General features: G+C 29.4%; 2 protein-coding genes and 1 non-coding gene across 3 annotated transcripts in view; 1 reads left to right on the top strand and 2 right to left on the bottom strand.

Annotated features, from left to right (window-relative positions):
- LOC125822134 (PHAF1 protein At3g51130) overlaps positions 1–15714 on the bottom strand; it is a 128654-nt gene that overhangs the window by 80450 nt on the left and 32490 nt on the right. The window lies entirely within an intron of this gene.
- On the bottom strand, positions 5319–6991 carry LOC125822146 (GATA transcription factor 5-like). The gene is given in 4 exon segments (XM_049501523.1): positions 5319–6240; positions 6369–6731; positions 6822–6931; positions 6934–6991. Coding segments are annotated over 4 exon segments (1191 nt in total). The 3' UTR covers positions 5319–5580.
- TRNAP-CGG (transfer RNA proline (anticodon CGG)) lies at positions 15043–15114 on the top strand. Its single transcript has one exon. It is a non-coding gene; the product is annotated as a tRNA-Pro (tRNA).

Here is a 15714-nt window from a genome sequence, read left to right on the forward strand (position 1 = left end):
TTTTGATAAACCAAAACACCAATATTTAGTTAGTTAATTAATTATTAATCCTCTCAAGGTGTCATTTACAAATGCTTGTGGATAAAGAAGTCATAATAGATTTAGACCGTTTGGAGAAGTAGTTGGGATGGTTGGGACACAGTCATTGCAAGCATTTTCCACTCAATTACCCTAATAATTCCGTGGGTAAGCAAAATGATAAAGTTTTACCATAATTGCATATTTTATGTTGATTAATTATTGCTAAGTTTAAAGAAAAAAATTGGTATTGATCTTCTTTAGTCCTGCATTCCACTTTTCTAAATGGAAATTAGTCGCATAGTTAAACACTTTGATCGTGCTATATATATATATATATATATATGTCTGAAAAACAATTTTAGATACTACTTCCTCCATCTCAAATTATTTCTTTGATATTTGAACATAGTTATATTAACTTATTTATCGTTTTTGAAGTTAAGACAAATTCAGTTGTTTTCCATTTTAATTACCTTAGGTACTCCCTCTGTCCCATATAAATAGTTGTCCACCTTACTATAAATAATTGTCACTAACATTATTTGTCAAATTTACAAAATCAAAATATATAATTACTTATTATTTTTCTCATTTACCCTTACAATTAATTAATTTGTTTTTGAAAGTATAAACATGCAAGTTTGTAAAGTAAAAAAGTTTCTTTAGGACAAACTAGTAAAATTATCCTTTTAAGGACGTGTAAAGGAGAAAGTGAACAACTAATAGTAATATGTGACCTAAGTAGTGATTACTATGATTACTCAAATAACAAAGAAGGGTAAAATAGTGAAAATGCCCTCGTTATTAATATTTTTTAAAGAGCATATAAAATCAATGAGGACAAATAATTTGAGTACTATTTTAGCCTACTCTTCTTGAGCTTATAAATTTAATGGAAACACCTACATACTTTAGAGAACATGTCTGAACATTTTCAGTCGCACTTATCATCACATCCACTAATTACTTTGGATATTACCTAATCAATCATTGATTAGAACAATATTTAAATACACTAATGACATAGATATTGTGAAAGTCAGAGCAAAACACTGTGACAAATGGCATGCGTTCTTTAATCAATTGTGGATTGTGCATTCAATTAATCTCAATCATCAATCAAATTAGCATCCTAAATCCATTTTATGTAACTAATTATTAATTTTAGGGGTCATTTGGTACAAAAATGAATAATGCAGGGATTTCTAATGTTGGGATTAGTAATGCAGGATTTATTTTTACCAAGTGTTTGGTTCATTGGTTCCAACCCCATTTTGGAATTGGGTTAAAACTTTATAAAAAAAACTTCTTTCCAATTATACCCTTGAATTATTATGTAAATAATTGCCAGACAATATTATTTTTTTATGGCCTTCTAACTAGCTATGAGAAGAACAATTTTGTTGTCATGTTTGCCTTTTTTTTCACTTAAATTATTTGAGGATAAATAATTGTCATCTTAGTAAATTGATTACTTACAAAATGCCAATTTTCAAATTTAATAAAAGATAAACTATCAACTTTTAAAATTGAAAAGACGTAAACAATAGTAAAACTAAATAAATCATATCTACATTTACACATAAAAATTGCAAGTTGTAGTTTTTAATATGTATGTAATTTTATAAATTGTTCAAATATAAATAATTAGAAACCACACAAATATTGCCCTTTTAATTAGTTAATGTTAAGCAACTCACATTTCAAATATTGTATTAATTTGTATTGGATTTATGTTGTAACAAACAACTTTCTCTAAATAATTTGTAAGCTAATTTATTTAAATAAATTTACTAGTACAAATATAAAACATAAAATCAAGAAAATAAATAAAATAATTAAAATGATTTGAGGGATATTTTTGTCTTTACATAGACTTATCCCATGGTATTATATCCAATGTATTACTAATACCTCCAAATGAAAGGTATTAGTAATACACCCTATAATACCAAGTAGGAGGTATAACTAATCCATGGATTAGTTATACATAGGCTCATATTCCTACCAAACATAATACTAAATAATACCATACATAATACATGAATTATTTAGTCTAATGCGGCCTACCAAACGACCCCTTGGTATTATATTATTTCCTAGTTTTGGTAGATTCTTTTGGCCTCTTGTCTTGAGATGCTCAAATATGTGTGAACAATCCCTTATACCACTAATACTATTTAATATTGTCTGTATGATCACGTGATAAGTTGTGTGATCACGTGTATGAAACTTGCCTATAAATGTGCCAGAAATAATGCTGATAATAATACTCCAAGTAACCTAAGTAGATATGGGAGCTAGTGTCATCATACATGTTAAAATATGATAGTAACAAATTAAAACTCAAAACTAAGGAACAATGTAAGTGAGACGTGCAAGTTTCTATTTTAGTGAAGGTTCTTTTTCTTCTTCTTTTTGACAACAAATTTTAGATGAAGGTTCTCATCTAGTTTTTGTGTCTAAGAAAGCAAATTTACAAATCTATTAATCATAAAAGAGAATTCCAAAGTGACATGATTGATATTTAGTGCCTTATATATAAGTGGTTCAAAGTAAGTGTGATCACCACAAGTTAGTCGATAAGATCACCAATATGTCCCAACAAAAACAAAGACATTATTCAATTTTTTCTCCTCTCTATTTAAGTCTTGATCGATAGAATTACCTAATTGGTGGAATTATATTTCCTTAAATTAATGGATTAGATCCTCAATTCAATTTCAAAACACCTCAACCATCTAGTACATTTTTATCACTGGGCTAAAATTCCAAATGAGGAGTGGAGTAATATTCACTCCAATATCAAATATTAGAAAGAAAATTAAGCAAAAGTGGAAAGAATAAAATAAGAGAAGGATATGTCCATTTAAAAGACTGTTAAACGCTATGTTTATAATAGTAAAGCTAAGAATTTTGCTAAAAGTGTTTAAAATCTTAATATATATCTCTGAAAAGTTATTTTTAATATATATACACAAAATTATTTCTATACATAATATAAATTCTTAATATGTTCGAATGACCATTCTTGAATCAACCTAGCTACGTCACTGAATATGAAGTGAAACCATAATAAAACTAGGAAAGTGCGCGCCACTCTTGTTCCCACAGAAGAGTCACAGTCCATGCAGACTGTATTTTTCTCTTACTCTTCAACTTTCTACACGAAAAGCTTGTGATTCCTTTCCTCTACCAAAAAAGACTCCTAAAAAGTAAGATACTCCTTTCAAATCCTTAACGCACTCCTGCTTCGTTTTAATTTATTTGTCTGATTTTTATTTAATATAAATTTATATTTTGATGTCTTAAATTAAATATATATAAAATTTATAAAAATATTTATTTTAGTCTTGTAATTAAACATATCATAAAAAGTTAAAATTAAAAATAGATAAGTAAATTAAAATGTTGTGATATTATCGGTCACATCGAAATTATTGCATGGAATTTGTCTCTTGAGTCCTTCCCACCTTAACCATGTGTCTTAGAATTCTCTGAATCTTGTTCAAATAGTGTGGGTGGACCACATCAAGATATACCATTGCCACCCAAAATGTCATTATTCATGTTTGTTTGATTTTTCCATTTGTTTGTATCAAACAAATAGTGAACCACTTATACTAATAAAGAATAAGAGTAAGAAATAGTGCAAAACTTACAAATATAAGATTATCTAGTCATGTATTGCAAAACTAATTCGTTAGGATTAGGCGAATGCTTATGGCTCACGCCATGACTGTTTGGGAATTGGGGTGTTTGCATTGGCTCAGTGCTTAATCATAGGGTTGTGATACATTGGTGGGACTGCTTAATCAAAGGTTTTGAGTTCGAGTCTTCTGTATGAAGAAAATTTTGTTGGGAGAGTCACCTCCGAATAGGCTTTGCAGTGTGCGATTCGAATTTAGTCAGGATTTAAATGCAGGTCTCAGACAATGGGAGGTGAAAACCAAAAGAAAAACACTTAGGGATCAACTCGTACAAAGACTAATTATTCCTGAATTATAATCCTAAAGTTATTATTTTTTTGGGAAAAAATTGTGCATTATAGCAAACTATTAATTCAAAGTAAATGTTATAGCTACAGTTATTTAATTCCAATTCGCGGCAAACTTTTTGTCATTCGCCTCTCTCCCCTCTCTAAGGAATCTCGCTCGCCACTCTCCTCTTTTTCAGTCATCTTTTCCTCGCCTCTCTCACTTTACTATATATACACATACAAATACATCTCTCTGTTCTATACAAATACAAATGTTTAACTCAATTCAATTGCATACAAATTCAAATTTTATGTAGATATACAAACACAATCATTGATCAGAGCAAGAGCTTGGGATACGTCAAGTTAAGCCGATACGTATAAATAGTAGTTACATATATACAATTATCTAGCTGATATACATATACAATCCACCTCTGTCCTCTCTCTCCTAGTCTCGCTCGCCACTCTAGCCTAACACAAAGAACATATACATATATACAAACACAATTTTCATAGGCACAGACGAATTACTGCCCAATTTATACAAATCGTCGCGATTTATACAAACCAGATGCTTCATATCAAACATAATTTGGCTATGGAGCGCAAATAGCAAAACTGTAGCTATTAGCACTAATATGATTTTTATATTTGTTATTCCTAAAATTTACTCTCTGTTTTTGTTTCCTTCTACTTGTCACTATTTTCTCTTTTAAACTCATACGATATAAATTTTGATTAACATTTTAGAGTGTCTTTTTTCCATCATATTAATATGTAAAAAAAAATACAATTTATACTACTTTTCTTATGAATTTTGAAAATCTTAAGTTTTATTTTAAAATCTCAATTCAATATAATTTAATTTAACGTTGAAAATTAGTCAATTTAACTCTCAAAAAGTTGTGACAACTAAAAAGGAACAAAAAGTAATCTATTGACTAATTTATTTCATATGAAAAATGAGATAAAATAAAATTACAAATTGAATGGAACAAAATGTGATATGCCAAGATTAAATTTGAAATTATTGTATTTAATTATCAATTAAATATAATATAAAAATCTAATTTTAAAATATCTCACAATATCCAGGTACCAAACAACCCCCTAAAAGACTCATATACTTCTCACTTTTCAACGGCCTGCTTTACTAAAAGGTTGAAACGTTCCAAATGCACTTGTCATCTTGCTTTTCCCTCCTATTTTTTGCACAATAATACAAACACACTTATTATAACAAATAACAATAAAGAATAAAAACAAGACTATAAATGAAAATAAGAAGATTTTCTCTAAAAGACTTTTCTTTTCCTTCTTTTTTTTCTGGGAATTATATCAAGTAAAGTACATTAAAGACTCCTCCATCCGTTACACTAAACTTTAAAACCTACCTTCACCAAATCTTGGGTCCATGTTAGGAAATGTACAATCTAAACCGGGCCTAACTCTCTTACTAAACCGGTTCTGTTTTTTACCCTTACTAACTTAACTCCGGTTCACTTTCTTTTTTCATCTAAAAATTCCTTCCTTTCCTAACTAAAAATAAAATTCCCTAAAAAGCAAATAAAATATCTTCAAAAACTCTGAACCGGCTGAGCTAAACCGGTTTCTTCTGATTCCTTCTTCCGCCGCATCTCCAGAACTTTCCGGTGATTGTTTGAGTGCAACTCGGTGGAAAACGTTGGGCTGCATGCCGGACGGTACTCCGGTAGCAGCCGACCAGATTTGAACCGAACACCACAAGCATTGCAAAGAGTTTTTGCACCCATTGGACCGGCTCGCCACTGTGGGGTTTTCTGAACCCCACAATGGCTGCACCGCCGTGGTTGCTGAGGCCCATTTCCACCATGTGGCGCCGGTTTCTTCTTCAGCTTCTTAGCCAGCGGTTTACCTGGTGACTCGGCAGAGTGAACCGGAGTTGGGTAAAGGAACCAAGAAGCAGTAGGAGATGACGACATGGTAGTGGTGGAAGATGAGGAAGTTGAAGAAGAAGATGAGTCGGTCAATGAACCTGAACAGGCAGGCCAAACTCGGACGCTAGTCCTTCCTCGCTTAGTTCTTGCCTTGGTTTGAACCGGAGTTGCAAAACAGGGCTTCTTCTCTTCAACCGGAATTTCTCCGTCGCCTGTTTTTTTCTCGACCGCCAATTTTCCGGCAGGATAAGCAAGTGAATACCCAGAAAACGAGTCTTCAACAAAATGAGACAGCCATTCAAGGCTATCCAAGTCATCAGTCTGTTGCCAAAAAAAAAAAATCGCTCTGTTACCTTCAGTTCAAGAACTAAGAAAAAAAACGTTTCTTTTTTCATATAAAATAAAACTTTACAGCAAAATCAAAACAGGGGCGGTTTGGGAAGACTCACCGGAACACTGATTTCACTTACAGGAAGAGAAGCAAAATCTTCTTTAACAGAAATGGTGACTTTGTCCTTTTCAACAATTTCTGTTTTTTTCAGAGGAGAAACAGAAATTGAAACAGAGCATGGTTTTTGAACAGAGATATCTTCTCCCCCCTGGTTTTTTCCTTCTTCTTCTTCACCTTCACCTTCAACAAAGCCATTGGAGAAGTCAAGCAGGTCGTCAACAAAGAAATCATCGCCGGAGACTCCATTTTGACCGGCGCCGGCGGCAGACAAGTCATCCCCAAAGGTCTGGTTTTGGGTCATTTTCAATGGTGTCTCCGGCACAAAACTGTTTCTCAAAGCCCCCTCCACACAGTCCATTTCCTAATAACAGTTACACAAAGCAAATTCAGAACAAGAAACACAAAAAGATTGAATCTTTGAGAGGTTTAAAGAAGAAAAAAATAAAAGTACCTGGATATATAGACGAAGAAGATAAGAGAGGAGGAAGATGAAGAAGGTGGATGAGGAGATAGGGAATAAATATTTTTTGCTTTCTTCCTTAAAACTTCTCCTAAATACTTTTTTTCTTCCCCTGTTTCTCTTTTTATTTTCCTTTGTACTTTTCTGTGGGGGGATTTCATTTAAATAGTACCCAGTATTTATAACTTATTTTCTGACTATAAAAGATTTAGGAGATTTCATTTTTAAATTTTTATATATTTATTATTAATTTTATGTCCTTATTATAAGATATTTTTATTACTACAGTCTACATGCATAAGTGCTGGAAAAAAAAAGTCTTTCTTTTTTTAATTCAATTAGTAAATGGTCATTAAAGATAATTTTCTACTAAACATTCAATAGATTGACTTATATTAAATATAAATATAAATACCAAACTAACAATTTGACTTATTCCTACTCATGATATTCTATGTAATTTGGGTGAAATAATTTTATTTGCATTTAAAATTGTCTTTAATTTTATGTCCTATTATTTACATAAATTTTATTTATTTATACGTAAAAAAAATTAGAAAAATTATTGTTTTGTTGCAAAAGCTATCAAACTTTAATATCTAGAACCGCTTTTTTTTCCCTGGATATTTCAAAGGATAAATGCTCAAATATTATAAAACCTTATTATTTCCAAATTGGCTACTTAAATGAAGCGTTATGGAGCCAAATAGCTTACAAAATTTGAAAATAATGTGATGAAATTAAACGAAACTGCCAAAAAATAATTGTTCATTTACTTTTAGGAGGTGAAACTTTTCTTGTTTTAGAAGATTGGTCCCATATCTTTTGACTAATTAATTACGTATGCTTATCTTAGCTAACGCTTTATTCGGCGCTCTTTGATGCCAATTTACCAATTAATTTGTTTTCCCGCTCTTTACACTTTTCTAATTTCCATCAAAAGGAGAAAATTTCCTCAATTAATTATTTGTACTTCCAATCTTCTTGCTCCTTTTTTAAATTACAATAGATTAATTAAAAATAGTTACACTGGTCATGATCATAAAAATCTATTGTGTAACCAATTTAAAATAGCTGATAGATATTTGTGTGGCTATATATAATTTTATCAAGGATAATATAGATATTTTAAAGTCACATAGTTACTTACTATAGAAATGTATTATTTTTTTTGGCTGACTAAAGAGAAAAATAAATCATATAAATTGATATAGAGGGAGTAATATAATTTAATTTCCAAATACAATTGGTCATGATTACTAGAAATTTTTTTCTTTGACTGGAATTTCTTCTATGTTATTTTAAAATATTATAAGCTATTAATTATTGTGATTTATTATACCTTTTTTTATCTCAATTTATATGTCTCACTTTTCTTCTTAGTCAATCTAAAATGAAGTAATACATTTCTATATTTATTAATAATTTAACTTTAAAATTCTCATTTGACCATAAATGAAATAATTTTATTTTAGATCATAAATTTCAAAAGTCTTTCATTTTTTCTAGAATCTCTATTAAGTCAAACTAAATTATATAATTTGGATGGAGGAAACAATAGTTTTTCCGTAGTTTCTAAATGTATATATTTTATTTTAAAAATCTTAACTCTTTTATGTGTGAATTTATAGTCAAAATTTAGAAGTTTAAATCTCGAAAATTGTTCTGCATATACGTGGAACAAAATGAATAATAATTTTTATTATATAAATTTTATTTAAATGCCTTGAATATCCTACGCACCAAAATTTAGATAGTTGATTATCTTGTACTCTAAATCATCTAGTATAAATTTTATTGTTATTTATCTTTGCAATTTCAAAAGAAAAAGTAATTGCAATAACTTTTGAATTTGAAGATGAGTGAAATCACTTTGCATGCGCATGTATTGCCCATGAAAGAATGGTTGTAATTTGCACGTAAAGTATACCACTGACCTAATTTTCGATTCTGGGTGGTTCGTCTAATGCAAGAATTCACTTCATGATGTTCATTGCATAGTGGGAAAATTAAAGTCACAAATAAATCCAAATAATCTGACCTCAATTATACATTATTGGTTTCCTTTTTTACACCCAATATAACATGTTTTTTGAATTTGCACTAAAAATATTAAAATTTGTATATGGTTTAATATCACAGTCTCATTTTATATTGTTTACTCTTTAAATATTCAATTTTAGACATGCAAGGTGTTAGAGTCTCGTGTTAGTTCTTAGGGAGGTGAAGACTTTTTATATGGTTTTAGATTAATCTTTACTTTATGATTTAACTTTTTGAATTTAGTTTGATTCAAGGTTTATTTCTTATCATGGTATTATAAAATCATGCTTGTCTGAGTTATCTCAATTTACTATTTAATTGTTGCGCCCAACTTAATTATATAGTTGGAAAACAACCGCTAACAATTTATTACATATTTCTCTGTCTACACCTATGATATATATTATTTTTGTCTCGTATAAAAATGTTGCAGTATGATTCTTATGTTTATTTATTTTGTTAGAAACAGACTATGGTCTATATATATTATTATGAACTCGCTCGTTTAATAAATCAAGGAAAACAATTTATTTATAACTCAATAATTCTCTATTCCTCTCTACTACTTTTCTAAGACATGAGACTAATAGCTAGTACTATTGTACTAACATTCTTATTATAATAATAATGCAAAAACTAATTAAAAGTAGGAAGTAGAAATCATATATTTCTATACTGTATATTCTGATTAAAAAACTCATATTTATTTAATTAGTAAATTACACACATGTAGTGCATGTAATGATAATGAAGATATATGGCATAATCCCTTGGAAGCAAAGAGTGCTAAAAGTAGATGAAAGCATAGCCAGTTGCTTCCCCCACCACCATTTGTCTCCATCTCCAATGATTCCTTTGCAAATCCAACTGCTGTCTCTTGTATCTTGTGTATATTTTATTTACTAGATACAAAAGATCGGATAAGTTTGGGCTCAATATATATTATTTTATTTATTTTAATTTTATAATTTTGTTGTCAATTAGTATTAGTATAATATTTTAACATATTTTTTAAATAATATATACGGCAAATGCGATATTTTGAGAGTCATAATTTGTAAGCAGCCACAATAAATCTAAAATGACTAAATTATCCTCGAACTTAATGGATATTTCTGAAAAGCACACATGTCGACCGAGATATCACTCTTAAAAAAAAGGCATCAATGACATGACATGCCAACTAAGAGAAAGTAAAACTTTTGAAGTGTTAAGTATATTTGGAGGAAAATAATGATAGTTGAGTGATATTTTGGTCCTAAATGAAACATACATGATATTTCAAGACAATTTCCTAAACTTGGGTGACCATTTAGAGAATTGACTCATATTAGCAGTGGATATAATTTAAGAATATATATATATATATATATATATATATATATATATATATATATATATATATATATATATATATATATGACTAATTAAAAACTTACAAGGAGAGCATTTTTAATTTGTGAGACCACTAATCGATTTTTTTCTTTTGAAGTAATACGTATAAGTTGATTGAAAATTTACTCGAGTTGCAACTTGCATATCTAAACTATAATTTAATAATAATGTGATTATAGTAGTCATGAACAAATAAGTTTAATAAAATATATTTCATAAGCTACTTTTTAAAAATATTTATAATTTATAAATTATAATTCTAATTCTGTCTTTACGTCGATGTTGCTACTTACAACAACGAGCGAGGACGAAATTGGTATACTGAATCGGATTATAGATAAAATTTGGAGATTTTTATCTTTTAGAAGAAATTGAAATAAGAAAATATTTTTTAAATAAAAAACGAGACTTTGAAAAAAAGGAATAATGTTCAAGAAAGATTAATAGATACCAAAATGTGCGACGGTTTTTACATTGTAAATAATTTAGACCGCCGGCTCAATGTCGTAATATAGCAGGCCGGTAACACGTGTAATTTTTTGATAGGACAAAGAAAATCTGGCAGTTGACTGGCATCAAAAATTATTTTTACAATTTCGAGGTTAAGGTTTTATCCTATGGTCGAGTATAATATCATTGACCAGCTACTACAAATATTTTAATTTTGAATTTTAAAAACTTTGAATTGAATAGATTAACTTGGGTATGAGAATTTTTTTGGGTAGGAAGCGTTTCTCCTCCAATGAAGTCTTATACGGTGTGAATGTAAATATATTATACTTAGGCCTAACTCAATCCCTAAAATTTAGCTCATAATTACAAAAGCTAGCTCATAATTCATATAAGGAGACCGTTAGTCTATTCTCCAACCAATGTGGGACTTTCACCACTCTAACACCCTCCATCACATCCAGACCCAACTTGAGCGTGGATCGAAAGTCTAAACGAGGATGAACCTGGCCCTGATACTATGTAAAAATATGATATCTAAGACTAACTCAATCCAAAAACTGACTCATTAGGGGGGATCACTCAAGTCCACATAAGGAGATTGTCATCTATTTCCCAACCAATATGAGATACACACTCTAACAGTGAATTCGAAATAGTTGAACTTCAACGTGAGTACCAGATATCTAGTGGAAAGTAAAAAAATAAATAAAATAGAATAACCCGAAAAAGAAAAAAACAAAAGGAAAAAAGTAAATGCATATAATTGGCGCCCACTTTCATCATCCTCGGCGTTACAAATACAATCTCCTCGCAATGTGCAGCCTACCAAAATTCAGAATATCCATGTATCTGGATAACCTATGTTTGTGTCATTATTACCTTATTGCCCCTCTTACATTTAAACTTCAACTCTACCTACATGTATTATAATTTCCAAAGCAAACTCATGTGTATTGAAAGGATTAAACGCACTATAGTCTATACATGAACTCCCAAAGACCAAAATTGTTGTAATATTACACACTATCAATACAATATATAATTTAATCAATTATAATTGATTGCTATCATGTTTTTTAAAGTTAGTATTCTATGTCTCAATTTATACGAGTGAATTTGACTTGACACAAAGTTTAAGAAGAAAAAAAGATTAACAGAAAGATACTGACATACGAGGAAGTCTAAGGAAGTAGGTTTCCACTTTCCTAAAACGTCCTTATGTGTAGTACCATTTTTTGCTTCATTACATTACATTACTTGCAATGCCAACTTTACTTATTAGCTACTCCTCTTTCCAAGTTATACTGAAATTCAAAATCTTTATGAAATTTGTTTGAAATAGTTACGTGTAGTCGTGTAGATATCTTATACTACTACATAATTCCATAAAAATAAAACACCTTTTTTTTAAAAAACATTAGTTTATATAATTGTACAAAGGGTCCGAAAGTATATGGAAGAAAAACGATGGATAAGAGAGTACTAATTCTAAGAAATAAAAGAAAAATATATGATAATTCATTGGATATATAAAGGCTCAATTTCTAGGAATGTTAAACAGTTTTGAGGAACTAAAGTGGAAAAAGCTAAAGGTGAAATACTTTTTTGAACTAATTTACCTCTATAAAGTGGAATACACCCAATTAGTAACAATTTCTTGTAAATATGATCACTTTTACTAAAGGAACAAGTTAGTTAGACCATATAAAGTTATTGTCACTGCATTATTATCTGTTTTCAGTACAATTCATAAATAGAGGTAATTAATTCACCAATTAAATACTCACCCTCTCACCCATAAAATGTATATATATAGTAACAAAATTATTTCCTTTCATGCTAAAAAGTAGCAGTAGTATTCATAGTACTCTATTCTTTATTGATTAGGTTTCAACCACAATTTTTGTTTGTAAGAATAAGCTAAGCACAAAAGTGAAAATTTTCACCTAAAATTTGGCACCACAAAAATTTCCATCTAACCTCTCATGTGCCTTAACAACCACTTGGTGAGTCGATGCCGTGGTACCCAAAAGGAATGTGCATTTGTTAGTTTTAGGAGCATGAAAGTTTTTCACTTTTTTTTCGGAGTTAAACTCTAAATAATATGCTTGATCATAAAATTTTTGAAAAATAAAGTTGAATTTTAGAATTTGAAAAAAACAATTAAAAAAAGTATTTTGACTCCTAATTGCCTTTATAAAGTCAAACACAACTCCAATTTATATTCATGGTCAAACACAACAATTTTCAAATATCATTTTTCCCTTTGAAAACAACTCTTTTTTTTTCAAATTTCATAATAAAACATGGTCAAACCCATCCAATTACTCCCTCCATCTCAAATTACTATTTATTTGTCTAATTTTTAAGAAAATAGTTATCTTAAATCATTTGTTATTTTAAAAGTTCAAGACAAAATTAATTATTTCCCCCCAGTTTTATCATTGAATACTAGTAATTATGAAAATATAATACTCCATCTGTCCTTAATTACTTGACTACTTTTGAATTAACACACTTATTAAGAAAACAATGATTGACATTGTGAGTTTATCATTTTATCCCCATTAATTATAAAGTGGATGAATTAAAAACTTAAGATTTAATATTTTTTTTACCTTTTTCAAAGAAATTAATTAAGAATATATTAGGTAAAAAGAATTTGTCCTTTCTTAATTTGTCAAAATGAACAAGTAATTATGGACAATTAAAAAAGGAAAAGTGGACGAACACTTAGGAACAGAGAGAGTATATAATTAACAGAATAAATATTCAACACAAAATTATATCATAAAACACAAATAATGGTAAAATAATTTAAAACTTCTTTCAATTAATATTTTCTTCCAGGGGAAAAAGATTTGGTCAAGTACAATTATGTCAAGTAATTTTCGATGGTCTCAAATATTTTTGTATGCTAATGTACATTGAACTCTGTGTTTTAAGTATCAGAATCCCTCTACATTTTTCCAAAAATTAAGTTCACAATTTAAATCTCTTCATGTAAAACCTCTTCGCGTTGAAACTTGAAACCACTCCGAGTTACTCTGTTTGGTCACTTATACTTTTTCAGTTTGAACATTATACGTTTTTTTAAAATAATAACTGATATGAATATTTTATCACAATATTTATATTAATTAATAATATTTAGTCTAATTAAATTTTGGCAAATAATTTGAGAAATAAATAATTAATATTGATAGTAAAACATGAAAAAAAAATGTTTTTCTCTTGACATGCTAAAATTACAAAATATTTTTATCATAGTGAACAACTAAAAATAAATAGAGGAAGTGATACAAAAACTTTTAAAATTATATCTAAATATATGATATAACTTTGAGTACCAATGCAGATTTGAATTTCGGACCTAGTCTTTCATACATATTCAGCTCCAAGTAGTGTGAATATTAACGTGAAATTCCAAATTTTGAGACATAGGAATTTCCTGTCAACATTCGCATGTACGCATTGACGACTTAATTGACTGTTTGAACTTTGTAGGTTTTGAATTTTAACTTTTTCTAAATTATAGAGTTCTAAAATACTAATTTATACATATTAATTAGATTTATCAAGACAAATAATATAATACCGAGTTTTAACTAAAGTTTAAAGTTGTGCACATTATGATAGAAATTGATTAATTAATTTGAGGTGATAAAAGTTTAAGCATTAAAAGCTTGAAATTTCACTTATTTAATTGAAATGAGAGACTCACATGGTAGTGGCAGATATGTTCATCAGCATCTTGCCTCTCAATGTGGACCCATCTTATGTCTGAAAATCCAAATATGAAGCAAGGCGGTGTGGATTGAAATAAAAGTTTCCATAAACAATCCAGAATATTTATGAAAAAAGTCTCTTTCATTTTAAAACAAAATAACATTACTCTACTAATTTTCAAATAAAACCAAAAATACATATCAAAATTTGGTTTCCCCCCTTAAAAAAGTTTACATCAATTAATGCATGAAACATGAAGTGGTAGTCTATGTCTCTGTGTGTGTCCTCTTTCAGGTATATACCCGTAATATTACCTTCCTTCATGTTTCAAATATTACATATATAATTCTTTCATGTTACCCTATTTCTTCGTAAGAAATGACTAGAAAAATAATCCCCAATCATATATATCGTTTTAGAACCCGACTTGAACTTACCTTTAGAGGTTCGCGAGCTCTAAACGTTCACTCTTTCATCCTTAACTAGTCTATTTTGCACTCCTCTAGAAGCATGCATTCCTCCTTTGATTCTATCGTACAGTTGAAGAAACTAGATTGATGAATACTAGATAATACATTACAATCTAACGAGAGGGTGTTTGGTCTAGTGGTATGATTCTCGCTTCGGGTGCGAGAGGTCGTGAGTTCGATTCTCGCAACACCCCCATTATTTTATTTTCCTTTTTTCCAACAAATTTTCAGGCCAAAAAAATTAAATTAAAGTGCACCCAGTCGGGAAATCGAACCCGGGTCTGTACCGTGGCAGGGAACTATTCTACCACTGGTGCCTCATGTTAAATAGCAAGTGGTACTAATGTCTTATTACCAAATCCAACACCAAATGCTATAATTCTAAAATTGTACTCCTAAATACCATATCGAATACCGAATTATCAAAAATTTCGATTTAGTTTTTGATATTTTATGCCTAACCCTACCTATTAGGCCAACACCATATGGTAGAAAAAGGGTATTATCATATATGGAATAATTGTTGCCTGCGTTGTTGGATTTTTTTACCAATCCTAACACTTTGTTCCAATGGTTATCGTTGTATTGCATTTTGTATATTGTTTTAATGAATAAAATAAGATTATTAGATAATCTCAATAAACAGTAATAAGAAAAAAAATAAGGTAATAACCATCCTAATCCCATCGAATTGGTGGATACAATACAAAACAAATTAAAATAGCAATTAAAACAAGACCATGGTATTCAAACTAACACTTTTGTAGGCCGAAGCAAATACTTCGATGAGAAGA

Source organism: Solanum verrucosum, unplaced genomic scaffold (genome assembly GCF_900185275.1).
Source record: "Solanum verrucosum unplaced genomic scaffold, falcon-dt-bn FXZP01000103.1, whole genome shotgun sequence".
Classification (NCBI taxonomy): Eukaryota; Viridiplantae; Streptophyta; class Magnoliopsida; order Solanales; family Solanaceae; genus Solanum; species Solanum verrucosum.